The 24,700-nt window shown below is 37.9% G+C and overlaps 5 protein-coding genes across 5 annotated transcripts; 3 read left to right on the plus strand and 2 right to left on the minus strand.

Annotated features, from left to right (window-relative positions):
- The first annotated feature begins 3,329 nt into the window (after positions 1-3,329).
- LOC114758121 (protein NRT1/ PTR FAMILY 4.5-like) lies at positions 3,330-6,374 on the plus strand. The gene is made up of 6 exons (XM_028947133.1): positions 3,330-3,350; positions 3,451-3,529; positions 3,617-3,834; positions 4,507-4,953; positions 5,032-5,156; positions 5,355-6,374. Exons 1-6 carry the CDS (start codon positions 3,348-3,350, stop codon positions 6,211-6,213), a joined length of 1,731 nt encoding a protein of 576 aa, XP_028802966.1. The 5' UTR covers positions 3,330-3,347; the 3' UTR covers positions 6,214-6,374.
- LOC114758128 (uncharacterized) lies at positions 5,171-24,049 on the plus strand. Its single transcript, XM_028947141.1, has 2 exons — positions 5,171-5,186; positions 23,425-24,049. The coding sequence occupies exon 2, from the start codon at positions 23,456-23,458 to the stop codon at positions 23,834-23,836; it is 381 nt and encodes a 126-aa protein (XP_028802974.1). The 5' UTR covers positions 5,171-5,186; positions 23,425-23,455; the 3' UTR covers positions 23,837-24,049.
- Positions 6,641-9,304, minus strand: LOC114758124 (uncharacterized). The gene is made up of 3 exons (XM_028947136.1): positions 9,064-9,304; positions 8,613-8,924; positions 6,641-7,620 (listed from the first exon to the last, which is right to left on the minus strand). The coding sequence occupies exons 1-3, from the start codon at positions 9,175-9,177 to the stop codon at positions 6,871-6,873; spliced, it is 1,176 nt and encodes a 391-aa protein (XP_028802969.1). The 5' UTR covers positions 9,178-9,304; the 3' UTR covers positions 6,641-6,870.
- LOC114758126 (thylakoidal processing peptidase 1, chloroplastic) lies at positions 10,739-13,812 on the minus strand. Its single transcript, XM_028947139.1, has 6 exons — positions 12,793-13,812; positions 12,165-12,233; positions 11,994-12,062; positions 11,791-11,877; positions 11,608-11,675; positions 10,739-11,342 (listed from the first exon to the last, which is right to left on the minus strand). The coding sequence occupies exons 1-6, from the start codon at positions 13,492-13,494 to the stop codon at positions 11,222-11,224; spliced, it is 1,116 nt and encodes a 371-aa protein (XP_028802972.1). The 5' UTR covers positions 13,495-13,812; the 3' UTR covers positions 10,739-11,221.
- LOC114758123 (lysine histidine transporter-like 8) lies at positions 18,899-22,744 on the plus strand. The gene is made up of 5 exons (XM_028947135.1): positions 18,899-19,318; positions 20,523-20,656; positions 21,142-21,569; positions 21,658-21,789; positions 21,886-22,744. Exons 1-5 carry the CDS (start codon positions 18,951-18,953, stop codon positions 22,369-22,371), a joined length of 1,548 nt encoding a protein of 515 aa, XP_028802968.1. The 5' UTR covers positions 18,899-18,950; the 3' UTR covers positions 22,372-22,744.
- Positions 24,050-24,700: the final 651 nt, after the last annotated feature.

The raw sequence follows: 24,700 nt of genomic DNA on the forward strand, positions 1-24,700 counted from the left end.
CCTTAGCCACAAATAAGCCATCGGTTTCAATTAATGAATATAATATACTACTAATTAGATGTGAGTCTAGAATGTGATCGTAAATGAAGCTTGAAAAATGAGGTGAATTGTTAATTTATTAAATGTAAGGATTAATATGAATTTTATAGCATCAATTAGTAGACAACTAAACCCTTTTCTCCTATATTCCTGTGTAAGTCAAAACTCTCCTTTCTAGCTGGCCAATATAAGGAATCCAAGTGAAGTTGGCCAAGATAAGGAATCCCAGTGAAGGCCGGCTAAGGACAGTGACAATGGCAAAAGAGCAATATTTTTTTCCAGCAGAGCACCAAGACAGATAGATCCCTTTTAACAAACTTCCCTATATTTTATTGCTGCATATTTTGTCCACTTTGGAACTCGCCAACTAACTTTGCCCGCTTCATATCTCATGGCTCCAATAATTATACTTTGATGCTTGCTTCCTCAACGCTTTGATCTTTTTAATATCTGTTGGCCTCCACATGCGCTATTATATTAGAGCCTATTACAAGCCTTAATTTCTTTGGCTGCGTTCTTGCTTGTATTTCGAAATGAACTCTTCTTTAAACTAGTCCTTGATTAACCATCTCAGCAAGCAACAAACCTGGTTATTTAACTTTCAACTTGAAGTGAGTATATGTTTTTCAAAAAGCTAGTTGTCCAACCCATCTCTGTCTAAATAAGTTCATTATTTCTTGTCATTGAAGTAAACTTTGATTTTTACGAGCAAATCTCGGCATGCATGTTTCCTTCCTTCTTTGCGGTTCCAATTAAGCATGCTTTATACCGGCGCGGGGTGTCTTTACTAAGTTAATGATCCATTTCCCTCTACTTCGTTCAAACGATGTCGTTGAGAGACAGGAGGCACGGAGTGAAGCTTAGCGGAGGAGCCTAGGACGATGCTAAATTAATTCAACTAAGGTATATTTTATTTTAACAAATAAAAATAAAAAAATTATTAATTAAATTAAAATTAATTATGATAGGCCTAAAATCCATTTCACATCCATTATTTTTAAGTAAATTAGTTAAGATATATTTGTTTACCTGCATTATTAGAGGCCTAAAATTCATTTTGCATCATCCACCATTGTAACGTTGTTCCCATTTCACAATTTCAGCACAAAGAGACAAAATTTTTTTTTTTGGATCCTGAATAAAGTAAAATTAAAAGAACACTTAGGATGTGAGGAGCTTCACAGTCCTCAATGTATTGCTCCTCAAATTTAAGCTTCACTCCGCGCCTCCCATCTCTCAACGACATCGTTTGAACAAAGTAGAGGGAAATGGATCATTAGGTTAGTGGAGAGACCCCGCACCGGCTTTATACATACATACATATATAGTTTTGTTAGTATTATTATTGGGCAATTCTTTATGGTTATCTCAGCAATACTATCACGCGGAAACTAGTCTGAATTCTCCTTATACACCAATGTATATATAGTAACTCTGGTCCTTAATATAAAAACTAATTGACTAATTTGAGTAGATTAAGTAAGTTTATTAAGTTAGTTATTTGTAATAATTAGATATTTTCTTTCTTTAAATATTCTTGCCAATCATGTACTACTTGCGGTCTTTAATATAAAAGTTTGTTTGACTTTTATTTTGATCCTAAATATAAGATTTCGATCCATTTTGCCTTTCATATTTATTTGTTTTGTCCTAAGGTAGTCCTTGTAATAATAGTAGTTTTAGCCAATACACTTGATTATTGAGGATATTTTAGGAAAGACAACACCCATTTATTACAAATAACTAACTTAACTAATTTTCTTAATCTACTCAAATTAGTCAACTAGCTCTTATATTAAGGATTAAAGGTAATATTAGGTAAAACTACTATTTGATTGAACTTTTAACATGTGCAATTATTATAAAGAATATTATAGCATGCATTATACATACATACATATAGATAGTTTTGTTAGTATTATTATTGGGCAATTCTTTATGGTTATCTCGTCAGTACTATCATATGGACACTAGTATGAATTCTCTATATATTACTTCTTTTTTTTAATGTAAAGGTTATTTGACTAATTTGAATAGATTAAAAAAAAAATTTTAAATTAGTTAGTTGCAATAATTAGGTGTTGTTTTTTTCTAAAATATCCTTGCTAATTATGTATAAGCTAAAATTATCATTTAATTAAACCTTTAACATATATAACTACTACAAAAATTACTTTTAAAAAATACATAAATATAAAAGATAAAATATATTAAGATTTTATATCTAGGATTAAATTACAAGTCAAACTAACTCTTATTTATGGATTGAGATTTTATATTTATAATCAAATTAAAAGCCAAACTAACTCTTATTTTAAGGATTGGAAGTAATATAAAGCAAGTCACCTCTGGCAAAAAAACTCTTTGCAACTTTATTACTTGTAACTGGTAAATATGCAGATGGGCATTGTGCTAGCTCAAATTGATTTGTGTGTATAGCACTTGATTAATCCCTGTCCGTTGGTTGTTTCGTAAACTTTGATATCGTCATCATCATTGTCTTCGTCACGTTTCTGTTATCTTATAATAAACAAGAGCTTTGAAAACAATTGGTCTAGGTTACGTGCACTTTAAATAATACATGCAATTATTGAAATACGGAGGGGTTACGACTACAGTTGGGCTGGAAATGAAGGCTTCAATGATTAAATCTGCCATAAACTTGTTCCAACCCATGTTTAACCAGATCTGAGCTTCAAGAACATATGGCAGTGAAATTCAAGGAATCGTTAATCATATCTTTTCATAACCTCGAACAGGGCTTATCTAAGAGACATCAAAAACTAAATCCTTAAACAAGAGGGCAAATTTTTCATGGTTGGCTTTGCGCTACAGGATATAAAAGCTTCGGAAGTTATTGGAAGGTCAACGAGAGGAATAACGGAATATGCATGAACATGAATGATATATGGATACCGGACAGTTTCATTAAAGAATTCGGATTCGTACCATATAGTCTCCCCTTTTTTTTATTTTTATTGTTCTTTTCCTTTCATGAACCACTCTTAGCCTGGAAATAAATGATTAAGGCCATCAATAATGCCAAAAATGCCTACGTTATGTGCTAATTGGAGAGAGGAATGGAATTCTAGGAACAAAATGTGGACCGATAAGATTATCTTAAAGCCAAGATGCCATTTCATTTCTTAGTGGTTTTACGCATCATCATCATCATCATTATCAGGCAACTTGGGGCACATAAATAATATTTAGAGCCATGTTCTTGGTCTCTATATAAACTATACCAGTACCATTACCTGCTCCAGCGTAAACAAGCCTCTTTAGTCGCAGAAGACAAGGCACCAAGCATGGTCATTAATTCACCCCTAAGCTGTCTTGTCATTTATGTTCAATGGTCTTGTATCAGATTTCCTTAAGCTAACCAATTTGTTGTTTAATGACTTATCTCAGGGAATCTGCAGAGATATGGGAACTCAACCAAAGGTAGAAAGACGGCTAGGAGGAAACAGGGCTGCACTGTTTGTGTATGGTAAATAACAGATTGGAGAATCCTCAGTCTGTATATAGTTTTTATGATGTTAGGATGTGTTATAAGTTTGTTTAATTGTGAACGCAGCAATGGAGGGGCTAGAGAACATGGCTTTCATTGCCGTGGCAATGAGCTTGGTGACTTACTTCTTTGGGTACATGAACTTCAGTTTAACAAAGTCAGCCACCACTCTCACCAACTTAATGGGGACTGCGTTTCTGCTGGCACTCTTCGGGGGTTTCATCTCCGATACTTATCTCTCAAGGTTCAAGACTTGCGTCATCTTCGGCTCCGTGGAAATCTTGGTTAAGTTCCTTCTCTTGTTTCTTTTGCCTGAGCTTTTCACTCTCCCTTCAACATCACAGACAAATTGAAATCTTGCTATTACAAAGTAATTGTGATTTTAGCCTTCAATTATGGAGGAAATAATGGGAAATGAGTTAAGCATTACATATTCACATTGAGTAGGTATCAGCAAGCAATATTCTGTTGACAGCCGTGGCTCAAAATCAATTTCAGCAAGAATAGCGTGATTTGCACAGTAGTTTGGGGGCACAAATATGTCAATTATTTCACTAATGATAAATATTAATATAAAATAATTTTGTCATTATATTTTATGTTCCACACCTTAAACGCATTGACTATTCATTATTAAGCAACCTACGGTGCTACTAGAAGTCAACGGTTCACCTTGGCTAGTCATAATGTCATATTGGTCCCAGAAAAACACACCTAGGCTTGTCATAACTGGTTAAAATCCAGTGAATTTTAATTCTAATCTCTTTAAGATCCTTTTTCCCCGTAAAGTCAGTATTTACTGACACAAATATCAAATTTCCCTTCGAAGAGTTTACAAAACAGCAAAAGGTTAGCTTCTGATGCATATATAACTCAAAACGTCTGAAAATTACACCATATAGGCTTCTCAGTCAAAAGTAACAAGTTGAACATCCTCAATTTGTGTTTGGTTACAGGGGTATGGTATCCTAGCAGCTCAAGCACACTTCCACCAATTAAGACCAAACCCTTGCAAGGGCGCAGCAACAAGCCAGACAAGTCAATGCGAGGCTGCTAGTGGAGGCCAAGCCGCAATACTCTATACCGGACTTTACCTTATTGCGTTAGGAACCGGCGGTATTAAGGCGGCTTTGCCAGCCTTAGGGGCTGACCAGTTTGATGATAAAGATCCCAAAGAGGCAGCTCAATTGTCTAGCTTTTTCAACTGGTTCTTATTTAGCCTCACCATTGGAGCTATATTGGGCGTCACCTTCATCGTTTGGATTAGTACCAACCTAGGCTGGGAATGGAGTTTTACTGTATGCACCATTGCTGTCTTATTCGCAGTTATCTTTATAATCATGGGCAAATCATTATATAGGAACAATGTTCCCAAAGGAAGCCCCCTTGTGCGGATCATACAGGTACATGGCATTAATATATAGGAATAATGTGCCAAATGTAATACGGATCTGATTCATGTATGTTCGTTGAACTCGTAGGTCTTTCTGGCAGCCTTCAGAAACAGAAAACTGCAAATTCCAGAGAATGATGAGGAACTACATGAGATTCATGAAACAGAAGGCGGGTACAATCATGAAATCATCAAAAGGACAGATCAATTCAGGTAATATACATTAGAAGAAACAGACTTGAACCCTTTCATGTGCTTGACTAGTCTTAGGTTCAAACTTCCGTCTTGATATATATGCATATGTTTTCCCAAGTCGATGATCATACAAGACTACAAGAGTTTTCAAATTCTTAAGAAACAGGTATCGCTCAAGCCCTTTCTCATATTTTCGTTGGGAAACCAATTTCCTAGATTCTTGGACCGGGCAGCAATTATAAGGAGCACTACTGACGCAGCAACATCCATAAGCTCAGGACCATGGAGGCTTTGCACGGTGACCCAAGTAGAAGAAACAAAAATCTTGATCCGCATGCTTCCAATTATATGTAGCACCATATTCATGAACACTTGTTTGGCTCAGCTTCAGACCTTCTCTATACAGCAAAGCACCACCATGAACCAAAACATCAATGGATTTAAAGTGCCTGGTCCATCTATCCCGGTCATCCCTCTGCTTGTCATTTTCATCCTAATCCCTTTATATGACCGCATATTCGTTCCGTTTGCTCGAAGAATCACCGGAATTCCCACAGGAATCCGACCCCTTCAACGCATCGGAGTTGGGTTGGTTCTATCAGCCATTTCCATGGCAGTCGCCGGAGTTGTTGAAACCCACAGGAAGTCGGTGGCCATTCAACACAAGATGGTGGATAGTACAGAGCCTTTGCCTATGAGTCTGTTTTGGCTAGGTTACCAATATGCTATATTTGGAGCAGCAGATATGTTTACCTTGATTGGGCTTCTGGAGTTTTTCTACGCAGAAAGTTCATCAGGAATGAAATCACTAAGCACGGCCATATCTTGGAGTTCTATGGCATTCGGTTATTTTACAAGTACCGTGGTGGTTGAAGTGGTCAACAAAGTGAGTGGAGGATGGCTGGCAAGTAATAACTTGAACAGAGACAATCTTAACTACTTCTACTGGCTGTTGTCTGGTTTGAGCGTTCTCAATTTTGGGTTTTACTTGGTTTGTGCTTCTTGGTATAGATACAAAAAGGTGGAAGACAGGCAAAGCCATCCCAAAGATACCCTTGGGATGACTAAGGTTTAGTTTAGATCTCTAGTGCTTGCGTACTCGCTTTGGTTTCTCTATCACCTTGCAGAAACTAAATACTACCTCCAGTCCTAATTATAAGACTGCAAATAAATGCAAGTGTAATCCACAAGTATAGATTTTGATTAATGTAAAATGTGTTTATTCATAGGTAATTGTTCGTTAGCGCTGTGAAGGACAAATTAAGGAACTTACCGTTGACCATGGAAGGACTTTCACCCAATTGTAAATGAACGACAAATTCAGAAACCCATGGACTGGTGTTTATATGGGGTTTACATTCATCACTAAAACCCTCGCCAAAATTAGCGGACCGCACGTATAAACCTGACTTTAGTATACTTCACAACCATTAAGATTTAGGATTTATTTAAAAAGAAAAATTTATAAGTAACAACAGCACCTTATACCAAACCATAAGCAGTGCCAAAGAATTAGGATTAAATTCTCCGAACCAAGACTAGAAATCTACAAGGGCGAGTAAAAGACAAATCAAAATGTGCCTTCCATTTTTCCCTGGAGTATTTACAAGATCCAATATCAGCCTTCTTTTACAGTGTCAAAACCTATTATATATAACAAGGAACAAGAAAATCTAGAAACGTTGCCCATTTATACGAAACGAAAGCTATGTTACAGTTTACAAAGCATCTCCTACCATTTCACATCCAATGTAAGAGCTTCCGGGGGAACAAGTACAGATCGCAACTTTGTAAAGGACACATTAGACATCAAATTACCCCAGGAAATTGAATCTGATTCAATAAAAGGCTCTAATTTCTTGACCATGAGAGGCTTTAGTCTGTCAGCCTCGACTCTGGCCCATATCTGAAACCAATCTCTTTCTACACCGGGTCTTGTTCTCCACTTGGGCAACGCACCACTGGGAGTGATATTGCTCCCAACTACTCTTTCCAACTCTATGGGAAACCTGACATTAGATGATGCTTTAACATTCACTTTGACCAAACCAGAAACCTGATTTTGAAGAATCCTACGACTCAGAAGACTCCTCAAAACTTTTTCCAACATATTTAATCTCAGATTAAAGGAATTAATGGGGCATGCTCGCTTTCTGTACACAAGACCATGGTAACATTTTTCTGGGAGCAGCTCAATTGTGTCCCCCGAAATATATGTATTTTCTATGTACAAATCAGGATTCCGAGCTCTGTAGGCAACTAATGATGCGGAGCCTAATATGCGTATAGGGATTAGACTCATGCACATTGATTGCATAAAGGGCAAAAAACCACTCGTCCCTTTGTTAAACAAAGTGCTTTCATTTGTTTGCAGATCAAGATCTGATGAATGAAAAAGAGAGACTTCTTGAGCTCCTTTCACTTCTAATGTGATGCCTTCACCAACAAGAACGTGTTTCAAACCAGTATACGAGATATTCATCTGCATAACAAGGGCAAGAGTTCATAAAACATGAAGACTGCCAGTTATAGAGCAAGAGTTTGCCCTAATAAAGATTGCCATGCATATCAGAGAACAGAAACCCGATTCATGGGATGATAAATGTCAATTTTTAAGAAATCATTTGCAACATAAAAAGGATATAGATGCTAGCAGCCACCCAATTGAAAACACTTTTTAGGTTATATAATTAATTAATAACACTTAGAGCTCAAAGGAGGTTGTCCATATAAAAACACACAATAAATCAAACAACATCGCCCGGTTCGATCAGTAAGAGGACTACGCTCCCAAGAGCCATCGTTAAGGTCCTATTCTCTGTTTCGCAAGCCATCAATAGCTATATTCCTGAACTCCTCACGGCTTCATTTCCAGTCAACTGTCGGTGACAGTTCTTATACTCTCCATTATCGTGTGCTTCTCAAGTGTTTATCTACCTAAAATTAGCTAACTAACTAAATTTAACAATTGGATTCTCGCAGATCTCTCTAGTTTAATTAGCTAACTAACTAAATTTAACAATTGGAATCTCGCAGATCTCTCCACTTTAGTTTCAGTTCCTGGGAAAGAATATTAGAAGTGATTATGATAGTAGTAATAAAAAGCCTTAATTAGCTATAATCGACTTTCAGAAACAAAACGCATGTGCATAACTGATTATAAATTCTAAGTAGTAATAAAAAGCTCTAATCGAGTAGATATTCATAACTGATTATGATAGCAATTATAACTTTCAGAAACAAAACGCATATGCACTGCACGGAAGATTTTTTTTTTTTTCAGGCGTCAAACGGAGAAAAGGATTCATCCTGGATCAAGTTCCGATAGCAAGCCCTTACGAGATTATTAACAGCTTAGAAGAGAGATGAGGGCCCAATTAGAGACTTGAACGTTTAGATCTGAGCCAGATGGGACTAAAACAGTTGCATCATGCCATAATCTGCACGGAAACGAAAACCAGAAACAGTACATACCGGCAAGGAAAGAGTCAGTTGGTGATGTCTATCGACCCCTAACTCAAATGGACCCTCTAATTTGAAGGTATCAAGGACAGCAAGTGAGCTCACTCGACGAATCAGAGACCCCAGGTCAGATTTGGGCTTTCTAAACTTGTTCCAAGACCCAACTTGGTCCGAAGACCTGAGGAGCAAATAATTCCTGCCCAACCCGATTCGAAACTCATATTTGAGGGAGGAGCTGAATCGAGCCTTGCCAACATCGAACTTAGAAACTCTAACATCGTCGAAGTCCCATTTCTGTTTGGCCGAAATTGCCTTTAAGACGTCCTAATTTCCATAAATCAAGAAAAGGGAAACTGAGAAAATTAATTCAAGACTTTTATTATGATTGATAGAGTATAAATATAAGATTGAGAAGAAGAACATGACGGAAGAAAAATCAGATGTAGGATTTGACGGAAGGAACCTGCAAAATGTAGGAAGCGTTGGGATCAGAAGGAGAGGGTCTAACAGGAGAAGGATGAAACGCAAGGATCTGGAGAAGAAGAATCAAGAAGCCAGAGATGCAACCAATTATCATCGTCGTCCGTGTGCCTGTACCGGCGTGGGGGCGAGGCGGAGCGCAAACGGCTAAACGCTATAACGTTCTATCCAGTGGGCTCAGGGGCTTAATGCATTGCGATTTTACCCCCAAAAAAAAAATGATGAAAAAATTAGCATGCGTCCATGGCCTTGCAGTATAATGAATAACATTTTCCCTGGCCAGCAAAAAATGAATAAGATGATCTTGAAGTTCTCAATATATAAAAACTCTGAAGGGTGCCACGTGGCGGTTGAATAGGGAACTCTTCCCTCTAAGCATTCGGCCTCCTAGTTCTTCCCATTAGTGATAGCCAAAAACAACATGATTCATTTGAGAATGTTGAACTGAGTTAGTAGCCAAATAGGCGGCACGAAGGTTGTCACGATAAAGAACAGTAACTAGAGCGACTATCATCGGTATACTCTGTTGGGAGATAGGCGTAAAAGCAGAACACGATCGCCAGTACGCATGCCTGAGGCGGCACAGAAGACGTTTGATGGCTTGCCAATTAATCACCGCAGGGCACTGGGTTGATAAAGGATTTTTTTTTTTTTTTTTGACCGGAGGGGTTGATCAAGGATTGGCACCCTGTCAAAGGAAACATCAGGCAGTATAAATGAAGTTTATTAAGGAATTGATATATGCCATTAATTAATCATTTTTATTTGCACCTTATACCAGCTTGAGTTGCACAGATTTACCAGAAAAAATTACTCATATTTCTTTTCTTTTTTTTTAAATACGAAGGGAACATCTCGTTTTAACTTTTTACTCCGGCAAATGGTGCTTTCCGCTGAACGTTCAACGCAAAACAAAGTGTTTGGATAAATTTAAATCAGATAATAGCTTCTGAAAAAAATGATTTTGAGAATAGATTTTGTGAAAAAAAATAATTTTGATAAAGTGAGAGTACTTAGACAACTGTTATTAAAAGAGGTACAAATTACCAAAAAGTATATGAGTTAATATGATAATTACATAAAAAATAAATTTTAGTTTATATTTTTATTTCAAAAAATAAATTTGCTAATAATTTTTTGCCAATATAATAAATAAAATATTAAGAAAAATTAATTAATTGTTAGCATATGTATATATATTTATAAAATATGAGATTAAAAATGTTTTTGGAAAAAATAAATATTTTTTTGCCAACAATCTCTAGAACCATCTTGAACTGAAACCATGGTTCAAGTCCAAACCATATTTTTACTAAAAATTAAGGTGTTTGGATGTTTTTTAATCTAAACTATAGTTTAAAGTCTAAAAGTGCTTTTTGAATAATTACCAAACATCACAAAGTTTTGTTTGGAATCATTTAAATAAGTACTTATAAACACGTTTTATATAAATTAAGATAAAAATTCTTTCCACATATTTATTTTGTATTCTATCAAAATATGTTCCTTTCAAATGCAATCTCTATTAAAGAACCAAATAGCTTTTGTTCATATTTGGATAGCTACAAAATTTTTCTTTCCTCGTAATGGCTAGCGGCATTGGTAACAAAAACGGGCTACGTCGTCTAAACTATGGATTTTGAAATACGAAAAACAAGGAACAACAATTAATTCAGAAATTTATTCAGGAATTGAACATTAATTTGTAAGTGTTTACAAGACACATGAGCATAATCAAGCCCTTGCAAACTCATTGTTGACTTGTAAAGCCCCACAAAGTTTTGACGGGCATCAGCTTCATCCCCATGAACGCTTTTCCACGGATCCGGATCCGGATCCAGGGGGACTTAAAACACCCACTACGACCCAAATCGACCACATTGCTTCTTTCGTTTTCTTTTATTTTTCAGACCCGAGCTTCACCGTGGAGCAAAACTTGTCAGTAAAGAATGCGTCGGTGTTCGCTCTAAGGTCATGTACAAAATTTACACCAATTACAACAATGAATAAGATATTCGACCAACACAGAATTCACGACCGTCGGTCTCATCTTGGAAGATTGTTGAATGTCAACAAACAGCCGATGGATCAAATAATTGTCATCTAAAAATCTTCATCACCTCTTGGCAGCAGAGCACGTGTCAAGAAACAGCCAGAGAATTGTTTGCACTTGGTGATTTATAAAGGGTGTCAGATACTTTAGAAGGAGGCCAGTACCGAAGCATGGATCTACCAACGATGTTCTTTATAGGAAGCGGACCCCTGAAACAAAAGATTACAGCAAATAGGTTATATACTTCATGAATTTGATCTCTCATATGTGTGTAAACTGGTGACACCAGTTATTACGCGTCATGACAAACTCCAGAGTCCAGACACAGATTAATCTCGGATAGAACGTTTACATATAACATGTTTCGAGAAGACCTTCATCTATGAATGGGCCAAAGTGAATCTCCCGCCTAAACCAACTTATCATCCAAAGAGCAACGAAAAATCAGTACTAACAAGAAGACTGAGGAATTACCAATCATGTGAATCATAGCTATTATTACGATTGTCTCCCAACACAAAGACATAACCTTCTGGCACAACCTGCAACCAAAAATAGAACAAGCGTAAAATGCTGCAAAAGCCCAGGATCAATTATTAAAGTGGCGTTACAAGATAAGGAAAAATTCAACCCTGCGGCAAATGATAAAAACATTACCACTGGATCCATCTCATAAGAAAGGGGCTCTAAAACGAATTCTTCTTCTTGAGCAACACCATTCACCAGCAGTTTTCCATCACGAACCTACGAGAAACTCAAAAAGGTAAAGGTGCGATATGGTAGAGAGGAGAAACAAGTATTGGCCGAAGACAAGTGCAACAACCAAGTGAGACCCCTTTATTACTCAAAATAGAACTCACCTCTACACAGTCACCAGCCTTTGCCACAATTCTCTTAATAAATACATCGGCCGAATTAAAACCTTTTTCCTATTTCACGCCAAGATATCAAGGATGACGTATCATTAGCATCTCTCTAGCAGAGAAAACAACCAGAAGCGACTGTAATAAAACTGAAACTGTATAAGATACCTGTAAACTTGGAGGTGCTTTAAAAATGACTATATCTGAAACATCAGGCTTACGGAAAAGGAATGAAACCTGTTACATCATTATCAAAAACAAATGCATTTAGTTTACCACCAAAAAAAAAAAAAGAAGCAATGTATGACAATCTCTGCTCTAAATTTGATTTACTGAATTCAGACGCCACCATATTCACCCCTAGATATCAGTTAATAAAGTGAATATAACGACCTATTTTCCGGAATCAAATCAAGGGCTAACTCTTTAGTCATGCCTAGATAAAGAAAGCATCTTTTACATACTTATAGGTGCACAAACAGCAGACCTCAATCTCTTCTTTCCAAGATTTCAATCCCTAGAATTCGGAGATGGTTAGTGCTTAAGGTTCAAATCTCGAATGCACCAAGTGAGAAAAGAGTTGACATTGATACATTGATGCCCTTAAATGGTCGCAGGACCTGAAGAATTAAGTCAGCATCTTTCTCTTATACTTAACATGCTTAGCTGAGCTTACCAAAATTTTCGACATAACGATTGATCATACAAATTTTCTTTATCCATTACAATTAGGACTAGAAAGAGTCGTAAAGATTAAAAAAAAAAAAAAAACCTTGATTTCCCAACAAGAACTAACCTTCTCCGCTAAAATACGGTCACCCTCTTCCAGAGTTGGGTACATAGAAGACGAGGGGATCGATCTCGGTTCAGCCAAGAATGATTTAAAGAGCACACTAACAGTCACAGCAGTAAACACAGCCTTCGCATCCTCTGAACAGCCGTTCAACAAGCGCGATAGCCAACTTGACTTCTCAAGACCTTTGGAACTGTACCCTGAATTCGCATCGTCACTGTCCTTATAACACAGTGTCCCTCCTTTATCCACCTCAAAAGTTGCAGGAATGGGAGTTGACTCGTTACTAGGAAGGTTCCTCGATCCCTTTAAAAAGGGAATAACCGCAGAGGCATTAATGGGGGAAACACCAGATACAGCCATAGTCGCCGCAGATGATGCTGATACCGAACCCGTTGACTTCAATAGCGAAATCAAACCCAACATGATCGGATTATCAGAACTGTCTCCCAGAAACTCTTTGGAGATAATAGAATACAAAGAGGCTGAATTCTTAGCCCAGCAATTCGGATTATGCCGCCCGTAATCGGAACGGTAATTACGCACGCCTCCGGAGGGATCACGATCAGGCTTCTGGCTAGGGCCGAATAAGCGAGATCGGATCCAGCATTCGTGGAGGTAACGCGAATTACCAGCACGACAACCGGCGGAAGCCAGGCCCTGGGCAAAGTAGCCGGAGTAGGATAAAGTAACTCTGATAGCCATAACTACAAATTGAATAAGCTTGAAGAAGTAGAGGTACAGAGTGACGTCAGAGAGCGAACAGTGAGATCTAGGAAACCCTAGCAGATGATCGGAGCCATTTTCACCGAAGAAACCAGTGAATCGGAGGCGGAAGGGTTGAATTGACGCGGGGAGAAACTAGCAGCGCGGGCGGGAACCACCGGTGATCCCAAAAAGGAGAAGAGAAGTTAGAGGGATCGGACAAGAACAAAGGAATCGAATCGAGAAGAGGACAAGCTGGAACAGAGTTCCGAAGCTTTTCCTCGGCAAGCCAAACACTCAGAAACCTCAATGGAGACTGCAGGGGTCAAAACAGAGGCCTCGGTTGGTTGGGGTGTATTTATTTTAGGCGGCTGCTAGTTTTTTTTTTTTTTGGGCCAGAGCTGCTAGCTTATTTACATTACGAGACTTCGGTTCGTACAATATTTACGACATTACCGAATCCAGCTTCCCCAGTACCCCCCCCTCTTGGGGTCTCGGATTTTAAGATTACAAAAAATGGCAACCAAAAAATTTAATCCTGTTTATTTACAATTTGTTGGAGAAAATTGTGTTGCTGTTTATATGTTATTTGTATTTTTTAATGCTTTATTTTTAACTGTGTCACTATTGATTATAAATGCGAAGAGAGGAAGAATGAATAAGAGAAAATATATTACACATTTAATAAAGACAAAAGTGAAATATCTCATCTACTTAATGTTCTTCTTGGTATATAAGAAATTCTTATACTTCTCTGCTTTTATTTATATTGTATAGAAAAAATATTTTTTTATCCTATTTATAGAGAAAAAAGAAATTTTTTGTATAGATGTGTAATTTTATCTTTTATTTATTATTATATTGTTTTTATTTATGTCAAATATGCTATATCTTTAATAGGAATAAAATTAAAAAATTTTAAAATTTTAAAATTTTTTTATCCGTCTGAAACATATCGAAGTAACTTATAAATGTTACTAAAAAAAATAAATGGCAAGTAATAAAGATAAAAGTGATATCAGCATATTGTAGTCGCAGAACCCTACATAGACGTGAATTTGAGATGCCTGCGAAAATTGGAACAGAAAAAAAAAAGAGAAGAGTATAAATAAATAAAATGTTTTATGTAATTTCTGGTCAAAAATAAAAAAAATTATAATAGTTAAAATATTAAAATAATACTCCCTCCGTTCTTTATTATAAGAAACATTTGATGTTTATGGTATGTTCCCATATATAAGAGACACTTAAAAGTTATATCTATTTTTTTGTATTGATTTCCTATTTTACTCCTATTTATTTTGTTTCCAACTCATACTCTCTCCCCCTCCCACTTCTCTTTTTTTTAATAACTTAATTGTTCTCTCTCATACTCTCTCCTTATTAATAGGGGGTATTGTTGGAAAAAATATTATACTTTTTACATATTAATTGTCCTCAACTAATTTTAACTGTTTTTTTTATCAACGTGATTTGGTTATTTGTCTCTTATAATAAGAAACGGAGGGAGTAATTTTTAAACAGGAACCAACCAGGCAGCTTCCCTTTGTTAATTGACGATATTAGGCCTACAGATTCGCACCGCATCCGAAGCTGGAGGAACAAAGCCTATGACGTAAGGGCGCACGTCACCGATGATAGCCGGCTCATATTATAATGAGAAATCACCCCCGTTGGCCATTGCAGCGCAACTTCTTCAAAATTCTGAATTTGACTATATTTATTTATTGATGCCAAAACTTTGACCAAATTCGGATGCTTAATGGGGAAGTCACGCTCCCCCGTTGCCCCCAAAAAAATGGGGAGGGGGTGGGAACAACAACATCCTGCGCTTTTATTTTGTCTTTTTTTTAAAAGAAAATTAAGTGTATACATATTAGATAATATTATTGCCACGCCAATTTTTTTAAGCATTTTGATGTGTTCCAAAATTGTTTTCGTGATTAGTATTATATTTTTTACCAAAATTATTAATTAATATTATATATTACATGAAAAATTAATCTTTTAATCCTTGTAGTTTTCAATCATTTGTAATTCAATCCTTATATTTTAATTTGATGCAATTTAATCCCTATAATTTTGACTCGGTTACAATTCAGTTTCTGAAATTTAACTCACTACAACTTAGTCTCTATATATTTAACCATTTTATAATTTAGTCCCTCTTTTTATTAGATATATAATTTTATTTTTCAAAAATGTGTACAACGACTAAATTATAAAATGAATAAAACTATAAGGATCAAGTTGTAACGAGTCAAGCTTCAATGATTGAGTTACAACCCCATCAAAACTATAAAGACCGTCAGACACTATGATTTATTCAATGTAAATAAAAATACAAATTTTATTCGATGATGATACATACAAATAAGTGGAAGGAGTGTTACGCGCTATGATTTATTTTTAAAATATTTACAATATGTGGCAATTTATTCAATTGAGGTTAATGTCAAATTAAAAGTTGCGAACTTATGCCTACGCTCCCATGAATTAAAAATGTATGTTATCTTAAATAGCAATATTATTATTATTATTATTACTATCAGTATTTTTATCATGAAGAAGAAGAAGATATGAATTTTATGCCTCATAGTATTTTTTATATTATTCCCATTCTTCATAAAATAAATGTAAATGATCTTTTTATGTGGAACAAAAATTGAGAGAGTTTCCTCGCGTTGGATGCGATAGAAATCTGGGTTTAAACTAGTCAAAAATGGAGAGATTTTATAATAAGTGCATGCTCACCAAAAAATACTTGTAAACGGTCTTGAGCTCATCTACTAATTCTTTATGTTTTATTTATTCATTTTCTTTTTTATTGTTATTACTTACTTTTATATCGAACCAGGAAATTTGCAAACGTTTGCTACGACAAAACCTTCGTTCAAAAAAAAAAATTGCAGGGAATTTCACATACCACGTGGGTTCTTCTTATTAACAGCTTTCTTTGCCAGGACATGATAAATACTAAACAGACAAATAATCTTGCAACTAGTTATACAGTGAACTCCACTGACCATAGATCACGACCAAGTCAGCAGGTGCATGCACCAAACCTTCATTTCACCAAAAAGATTTTATATTCTCGTTGACTTTTTGAGGATCCGCCTCAACCCCCACCATAACATTTCATTCTGCATTTTAGCAATGTTTTCCGGATCCGACTAAAAAATTGATCCCATTAAGGCGGGGATGCGAGGTTGGATGATCATGCCTTTTTTTTTTTTGGAACCGTAATTGGGTTAAATTAAACAATTTATATAATTTTAAAAGTGTGTATTGAGGATAAAGATGTCTTAAACACTCATATTTATCAAATCTCCGTTAATTGTCACGTGCTAGATTTTAATGGATAAAAATTCACAACAATTTTACTCTCAAGTTCAAGTACTTACTGAAACAATATTTTTGCTTCTTAATATAAAAAATAATTTGACATTTAATTTGATCCTAAATATAAAATTTCAATTCATATTGTCTCTTATATTTACTGATTTTTTTAGGATAGTTTTTATAATAATTACATATGTTAAATATTTCATCAAGTGGTACTTCTAGTTAATACACATGATTAGTAAGAAAATTTGATGACCACTACTTCTGATAAATTTCTGTGCCGTTTTTTTCCCCGCAGATTTATTAATGCCCTTTTATTATGTGGCTCACTCTTTTATTTTATCCGCGGTCATCCTCTTGATGCTTCTTGGAGCGGCAAAGTCTACCCCATAATATAATGCTAATAGCAGGTATTAGCGGTGAGTTAAGTCACTAAAATTTTCCAGGGAGAATAACATCCACGGTTCCAGCGAGAAATATAACACTTTAATTCATAGTTAAATAAAAAACTCATCAATACAGTATATCACAGTCGTCAATTTTAAGCGGTCGTATATTTGAAAAAACAAAGCGACGATAAATTTTTCACGAGGGCCTCAATTGTTTTGTCTTTTCCAATTATTTACGTGGAAAACGATATTAACTTTAACTGAGCCAAAAATTCCCATATATTATCCCCTTCGAAGCACCCAGATATGGCTTCTCCATTCGCAGCCAGTCAAAAACAAATCTGGTGAGGTCCAATATTGGGCTCAGTTTAATTCAGACCCGTCTGGGCTGGCTCGTGGGTTTAGCTAGCCCATTATTGACGACAGTTTTAGTGGGTCACAAAACTCGATTTTCGCAGTCCTCTAACAAAACTCATTTACGGAGGGCGACTTCTTTTTAAAACAACTTCTTTTTTAATGATACTTCTTTCTCCAGCTTCGCTTCGAAGCAATGAAGAATTTGCATGCCTGTCCGCTCAAATGATTGAATGAACCCTCTCTGGGGCTATATGGATTCTATAACAAAATTTTACCCAAAACGAAACGAGTTTGATGAAGAGAAAAGATAATATAAAAACATGTTTCGATCGGATTACCATGATTTCATCGACACGCCATACATGTATATTTACATCGAAGAACTAAGATTCTGTAATCCGTAACTACATTGAACGCCGGTAAATACAGTATAAAAGCTAAAATTTAAAATGGTGGTGTAAAAATGTTAATCTTGGCATAAAAATGCACACACACATTGCCTGCAAGGGTCGGTCCGACTGGTTGATAGGGGAAGGCAAGGCGCCGCGTACCCGTCAGGTCTTGGGCTCGATACCTGCAAGGCACCTTGGGATTAGTCTGGTCAGTTTCGGCTGGGATACCCTGAGTTAGCGATAACATCCTATTAAAAAAAAAATGCACACATTGGAGTACAGTATACACAAATTTCCGGGAAGAAAAGAAGAGCTGGGGGGAGGAGGGAGGCAGCAGAGGCGAGGCGCAGTACCATGCATCTTGTGATTTTTTATTATTGATTTTATTTGGTGGAGGCACGTGCCTGTGTCTGCGAAGTCTGACACTTACTCCGCCATCTTGCTTTTCCCACCCTCCCTATTTCCAATGTCGTGTTCCGCACAACTTCCCCCTCCTTGCCCTTGCGCCTCTCCTACCTTCGTCCTCTCTTCCCCTCCTGAGTTCGGATCCCTTAAATCCAGATAAGTTTTGATATTGAAAAGTAGTTAAAATAAAATGGGGAGAGAAAATGAACGGCAGCATACGAATGGAAAAGCCACCATTGCCACGCGCCATGGAGAAGGAGGGCGTGTGGTTCGCAAGTTGTAATGAAACCTGAATGTCCAGAACAAGTCCCATTCGTCGGACCCACCACAAAAATAACCCCATCGCTCCTAGTCTGATTCACATTTGACCTTTTGACCAGCCCAGTCACGTTACGCCACTTCATTCCCACGTCTCTCTCTTCATCCCTCAAAGCTCACCAAGTTTCATTGTGAGTGCTCTGACGCCCCATATTTCCCTATCCCTATCCCCCCCCCCCCCCTTACGCTGTCAGACCGAGAAAGCTATAGTTGAGACGATCTAAGTGAGAAGTCGCACAAGTAAAGTGCAATGGACGAGAGGCCGGAGACAGAGTTGATATCTATTCCGGCTACGCCGGAGACGCAGACGCCGTCGGGGCAAAGGTCTCCGAGGCCGACGTTGAAGGAGGCAAAATCGTCGAACACCTGGACTCCGACGTCGCTGATATCGCCGAGGTTCTTGAGCCCCATAGGGACGCCGATGAAGAGGGTGCTGATAAACATGAAGGGTTACTTGGAGGAGGTTGGCCACCTCACGAAGCTGAACCCTCAAGACGCGTGGCTTCCCATCACGGAGTCGCGCAACGGAAATGCTCACTACGCTGCGTTTCACAACCTCAACGCTGGGGTTGGCTTCCAAGCCCTGGTTTTGCCCGTTGCTTTCGCTTATCTCGGCTGGTACGTCAAGATTCCTTCGCTCTCTTCAGTTCACCGCTGACATGCTTCGTCTTTATTTGCCTCTAATCGTCTGCAATACTTTACTGTTGTCACCAGAGACGGTAACTAAACTTCCAATAATGAAGAGTTCTTTTTAATCGCATTCCTTCAATTCATCTCTCTCCGGTTACATAACAGTGTATTTGAGTCCTTCCGAGTTTTCTGCTTCTTTGACTGTTCTCTCCAGGTCTGCATGCTGCTCTCGCCTGCAGGTTGCTTTTCTGGAAAACATGCATTTGCGAGTTTCCTGCGACAAACAAGTTCTAATCTCTAACCAAAGTCTCCCTTACAAGAATATCTCTTATATTAAATTCAACTAAAGAAAGTAATTTTCATCTTCCACTGTTTTAGCTCCATAATCATGTGGCTAGTATTTGCATTTCTCTTGTTAATCATCATGCGTCATTACCTTCGTTGATCCTTGCTACGCTTTGTTCCGTCGTCGATGTTCTACTAAATTTCTCCTCACACTCTCGCAAGAACGCCGGAGTTGCTAAAAGTTGTGCTTAGGTGCTTTTCTCCTCGTGTCCAGAAACTGTTCTTTTAATAATGACATTGTGGCGATGTGGCCCAAAACTTTCGTTTCATTTTCAACAAGTTTTGTCGTCTCACCGCCTTACAAGACATCATAGTATTAGAATTACGAAAGAAAGCTTAGAGAAAAGCTAAGATTCGGGTCCAAGGGAGGTAGGCTTTTTTCCCAATATCGAGGTTCATCATGGATTTGATGGGTATGAATTGAGGCCAGTGACTCTTTCTTCCGCACCTTTATCTTTTGCTCTTTCCAAAGTACAATAATTTCGATGTAAAGGCCAGCTTGCCCTTGGCTTCCCTCGTGATGCGCATACCATCCATGTTCTTCCCATTGCAAATGGACAAATGCTCCCCGATGCTGGTTTTTGCCCTAGCTCTATCTCTTTTCCCTGTACTTTGACCACTATTCATTATATAAAGCAACAAATCAGAAGTTAAATAAAACACTCCGAAAGTTAACACCATGCTGTAGCAAATTTTTAACGATCCTTATCGAGATAACTCTTTTGTTTTCAAATACTAGATGCAAGTCAAACAACCCACGACGGTTAGCATCAGTGTGGTTAATAATCTTCCCTTATGGAAGCATATGAGGCTCACATGGAACTAATGTGCTCCAACTTTATTTCAGGAGCTGGGGAATTCTTTCCTTAACTATTGCATATTGTTGGCAGCTCTACACGTTGTGGATTCTGATACAGCTCCACGAAGCGGTTCCAGGAAAAAGGTACAACAGATATTTGGAGCTTGCCCAAGCGGCATTTGGTGCGTTACTCTCCCTGCAATTACTCATATACTGCAGCCGGCTCTGCAAAATTGGCATGAAATGCTATTTTATTCTTTTTCTAAATTTCAATTGTTCACTTCACATAATTAAAAGAGTTAGTTGAAATTAACTATTTCTTGTAATATCTCAATTATTTTCATGAATCTTATTACTTAGAGGAGTTACATTGATTAGGTAGGGAATTTTATAGTTATAGACGCTAAGTGAAAAAAAATTAGTGTTTTAAATAAAACGTATTATATCATAAATCATGCAGTATATAATAAGGACAATAGGGAATATATGAGAAGCATATATGAGTTTTTGGTTGTGAAGACCTCCTTGCTCTACTAGGGCAAGTTGGTTAGTCAAACTGAAACGAAAACGATCAAGCAGTAACACGATAAAAAGAAAGTGTGTGCCGGTGAATGAATACTATACGAGTTTCCTAATAGACGCACTGTTCTGATTGGATGTTTGGCAGGGGAAAAGTTAGGAGTATGGCTTGCACTCTTCCCTACTGTTTATCTGTCTGCTGGAACAGCAACTGCTTTGATTCTGATAGGTGGTGAGACCATGAAACTGTTCTTCCAGATAGTTTGTGGTCCCGCTTGTTCCTCTAATCCTTTGACTGCTGTGGAGTGGTACCTCGTTTTCACTTCTCTGTCCATTGTTCTGTCTCAGCTTCCAAACCTCAATTCAATCGCAGGCCTCTCCCTCGTAGGGGCTGTCACTGCCATCACTTACTCCTCCATGGTCTGGCTTCTCTCCGTGAGCCAGCCAAGGCCACCCTCCATCTCTTATCAACCCCTTTCTTTATCATCTCCTTCTGCTTCTGCTTTTTCTGTCTTGAATGCTCTTGGAATTGTAGCCTTCGCTTTCAGAGGCCACAATCTAGTCCTAGAAATTCAGGTGTACTGAAACGAGCTTCTTTCATCTCATTTCTCTATTTTTCTATCACCTTTTAAAGCTGACTTCATCTCTGGCTTCTTAACTCCAGGCAACAATGCCATCAACCTTTAAGCACCCAGCTCACGTGCCAATGTGGAAAGGAGCCAAGGTTGCGTATTTCTTCATCGCAATGTGCCTCTTCCCTGTTGCTATAGGTGGCTTCTGGGCATATGGTAATCTTGTAAGTCAACTGAGAATTAACTATATCAGGTTATGCTTAGTTGCTTACTATATTAAAAGTATAACCAGTTTTGATGTTTCTCGTGTTTGGTGACAGATGCCTTCAGGGGGGATGCTGAGTGCTTTATATGCATTTCACAGTCACGACATTCCAAGAGCGCTACTTGCATTGACATTCCTACTGGTGGTGTTTAACTGCTTGAGCAGTTTTCAAATATACTCGATGCCGGTGTTTGACAGTTTCGAAGCAGGGTACACCAGCAGAACAAATCGTCCCTGCTCCATATGGGTGAGGTCAGGATTCAGAGTATTCTATGGATTTGTGAACTTCTTCATAGGAGTGGCTCTTCCCTTCCTCTCAAGCCTTGCTGGTTTGCTAGGAGGACTCACTCTTCCGGTCACCTTTGCATATCCTTGCTTCATGTGGATCCTCATAAAACAACCCGCTAAATACAGCTTCAATTGGTATTTCAACTGGATTCTGGGTTGGATGGGGATTGCTTTTAGTTTAGCCTTTTCCATTGGGGGTGTTTGGAGCATGGTCAACAGTGGACTCAAGTTCAAATTTTTCAAGCCCAATTGAATTTCTTCAGCTCCTTTCTAAACGGTCCCCTTTTCGGACGCTGGAATGATATGCTGAAAGAGGTCACCTTTGTTAATGTAGCGGTGGTTAGTCCATGGTATTTCCAGAATATATGAACGGGGAGGGCGTAAGTCCACGTCTGTAGACGAGCAGATATTTAATTCTTCTGTTGGAAGGGAAAAAGCCCATTTGCCTCGACCTATCCGAATTAGTTCTATAACTTTTAAGGAGAAATTAGTTATCCATTAGTATAAACTCTTGAAAGGTAGACCATCAAGCCAGATGCAAATAAATACATGCACAATTTGACAATCATTAAATCAGACCAAGGTTTAGCCTCGACGGCCATATCCGAATTCTCCCTCTTGAGAAACGAAGAGGAGCGACAGCGAGCAATGATTCAAATCAGTATAACAATATTAATAAATTACGCTATTTACTAATATTGAAATGTGACTCATTCTTTGTAATCGTTTGACTTTGTTAGTTGTCTCTTGATTAAAAAAAAAAATGCGACTCATTCTAGACTTTACATAATGCAGGAAGAAATGTGCCTATATATACAGATGTACCTAGGTTTTTCAATATCACTTGTCTTTTGAAAATGCAAAAACTCATCTGATCGCGCTGGGGAAAAAAAAGCTCATTTGATGGGCTCAGATATAGGATTTAACAAAGATGAAGAAGCTTATATCTGCTAAGTGTGGATTGAGAAATGAAGATTTTTGGTGGATACTAATTCATGTGAAAGGGACTAATTTTTTAGTTTTTGGACAGAAAGGGACTAAATTGAAACCTGCTGTATGGATACCCCGTGGGAGGATTTGTGTCGCCCAAATGAGATGGCAAGGCCCAAAAAGGGTAAGAGGAGGCCCACTACCACTCCGTCTTATCGGATGTGATGACGTGTCATGATTCCTGCTCTTCATGTCATCCATCCAAAATCCGAGTCCGCTTATCCAAATTCTCCCATTCTGTGAACGCCAAACTGCCATTTCATCTTCTTCATTTGATTGGCGAGGCAGCTCTTAACTCTTCAAGTCTGGTTCTTGTGAGTGGGAGAGCCATAAGGATCAAATAAAAAATGGCCATGGCATCAGCTACCCTCTCGCTTCCCAGCATCACGGCATGCTCCGCCGCCAAGACCCAGAGGAGAATGAAGACGGAGGTATCCGTCGGAGGCTTCAATTCATTTGGCGGTCTAAAGGCACACAACGGCGTCGTCTCGTTAGGGCTTCCTCTGAGCACTGATAAGTGTTTCGCGAAGATGGTGAACTCAATGAGAGCCACCGCATCGAGTGCAAAAGGAGCAGGGAAGCGAGGTGGCGCTCTCTCATCCACCTGCAATGCCGCCGGTGAGATATTCCGGATTGCTGCTATCATGAACGGTCTTGTTCTCGTCGGAGTTGCCGTTGGCTTTGTTCTTCTACGAATTGAAGCTTGGGTGGAGGAGTCCGAGGCTTAGCGGAATCATCCATGGTTAGCAACCTGTATTTTACTGTATAATTGAATTGCTTTACTCTTCTTTTGCGCATTATGACTCATAATTATAATTGTATTTGTATTTGTGATGTTAAATTTGGTTCTTAAAATTCTGTGATGGAGCACCTACTGCTCGAGCTGCCTGCCCCGAAACTCAATTTTGTTTAATTATATCTCAACTGTCTGATTCAGTGGATTTGAACGTTGCGTTCTAACAATACATGCACTGTTCGAATCCTTCACCAGTGAAGATAGTTATGTCCATAATCCATCTAATCTAATTCGAGTTTAACATTAAACCAATAGCCTCTGTCGACTAAATCAAATTCTCAAGAATTCGCAAGTGATGCATAAAAGAAAGAGCATGGCAGTTTTATCACTTGGAGCAGACGCCCCGGCAATAATTGTTACAGGGTCTACGTTAATGGTTGATTTCGAGTTCTTTGCAGGTTGGAGCACATCTATGACCTCCTTTAAATGTGTTTCTGGATTTACAAATGTATTTTTAATAAAATATTCACTGAATGGCTGAGTTCTCCGTTGATACAAGTTTAAGTGAGGACGAAGTATGTAATCTTGGATATAAATGCCTAGCTGGCCTCCTTATTGGATTGTTCATATTATGGCTAGAAATTTTGCCTTAGCCTCAAGACCCAGAAGAAGGTAATGCAACAAACAGAGTCAGCAAATGCCCAGAGTCTGCCACATGAAAACGTTTATAAAGATCAGCAATGGAATAGCATAAGAAACACCAGAGATATCGAGCTGGCAATGACAATGTCACTTCCCCAGAAATCCATCCATATAAACAACTCAATCTTGCATATACTTTCTGTGATAATTGAAG

This window comes from Neltuma alba, unplaced genomic scaffold, assembly GCF_004799145.2.
Source record: "Neltuma alba isolate B1F8T4 unplaced genomic scaffold, ASM479914v2 tig00010670_pilon, whole genome shotgun sequence".
NCBI classification, from domain to species: domain Eukaryota; kingdom Viridiplantae; phylum Streptophyta; class Magnoliopsida; order Fabales; family Fabaceae; genus Neltuma; species Neltuma alba.

Bases quoted from the DNA above. Each gene is read 5' to 3' on its own strand.
- LOC114758121 (XM_028947133.1), top strand. The intron at 3,530-3,616 runs GTAAATAACAGA...TTGTGAACGCAG, and splicing joins GGCTGCACTGTTTGTGTATG to CAATGGAGGGGCTAGAGAAC. The intron at 3,835-4,506 runs GTTAAGTTCCTT...GTTTGGTTACAG, and splicing joins TCGGCTCCGTGGAAATCTTG to GGGTATGGTATCCTAGCAGC.
- LOC114758128 (XM_028947141.1), top strand. From the start codon at position 23,456: ATGGCCATGGCATCAGCTACCCTCTCGCTTCCCAGCATCACGGCATGC.
- LOC114758123 (XM_028947135.1), top strand. From the start codon at position 18,951: ATGGACGAGAGGCCGGAGACAGAGTTGATATCTATTCCGGCTACGCCG. The intron at 21,570-21,657 runs GTGTACTGAAAC...TCTTAACTCCAG, and splicing joins ATCTAGTCCTAGAAATTCAG to GCAACAATGCCATCAACCTT. The intron at 21,790-21,885 runs GTAAGTCAACTG...GTTTGGTGACAG, and splicing joins TCTGGGCATATGGTAATCTT to ATGCCTTCAGGGGGGATGCT.
- LOC114758124 (XM_028947136.1), bottom strand. From the start codon at position 9,177: ATGATAATTGGTTGCATCTCTGGCTTCTTGATTCTTCTTCTCCAGATC. The intron at 8,925-9,063 runs GTTCCTTCCGTC...TATGGAAATTAG, and splicing joins ACGCTTCCTACATTTTGCAG to GACGTCTTAAAGGCAATTTC. The intron at 7,621-8,612 runs GTATGTACTGTT...CTTGTTATGCAG, and splicing joins AACTGACTCTTTCCTTGCCG to ATGAATATCTCGTATACTGG.
- LOC114758126 (XM_028947139.1), bottom strand. From the start codon at position 13,494: ATGGCTATCAGAGTTACTTTATCCTACTCCGGCTACTTTGCCCAGGGC. The intron at 12,234-12,792 runs GTTAGTTCTTGT...ATGATGTAACAG, and splicing joins ACCGTATTTTAGCGGAGAAG to GTTTCATTCCTTTTCCGTAA. The intron at 11,878-11,993 runs GTGAGTTCTATT...AGTTTCTCGTAG, and splicing joins AGGCTGGTGACTGTGTAGAG to GTTCGTGATGGAAAACTGCT.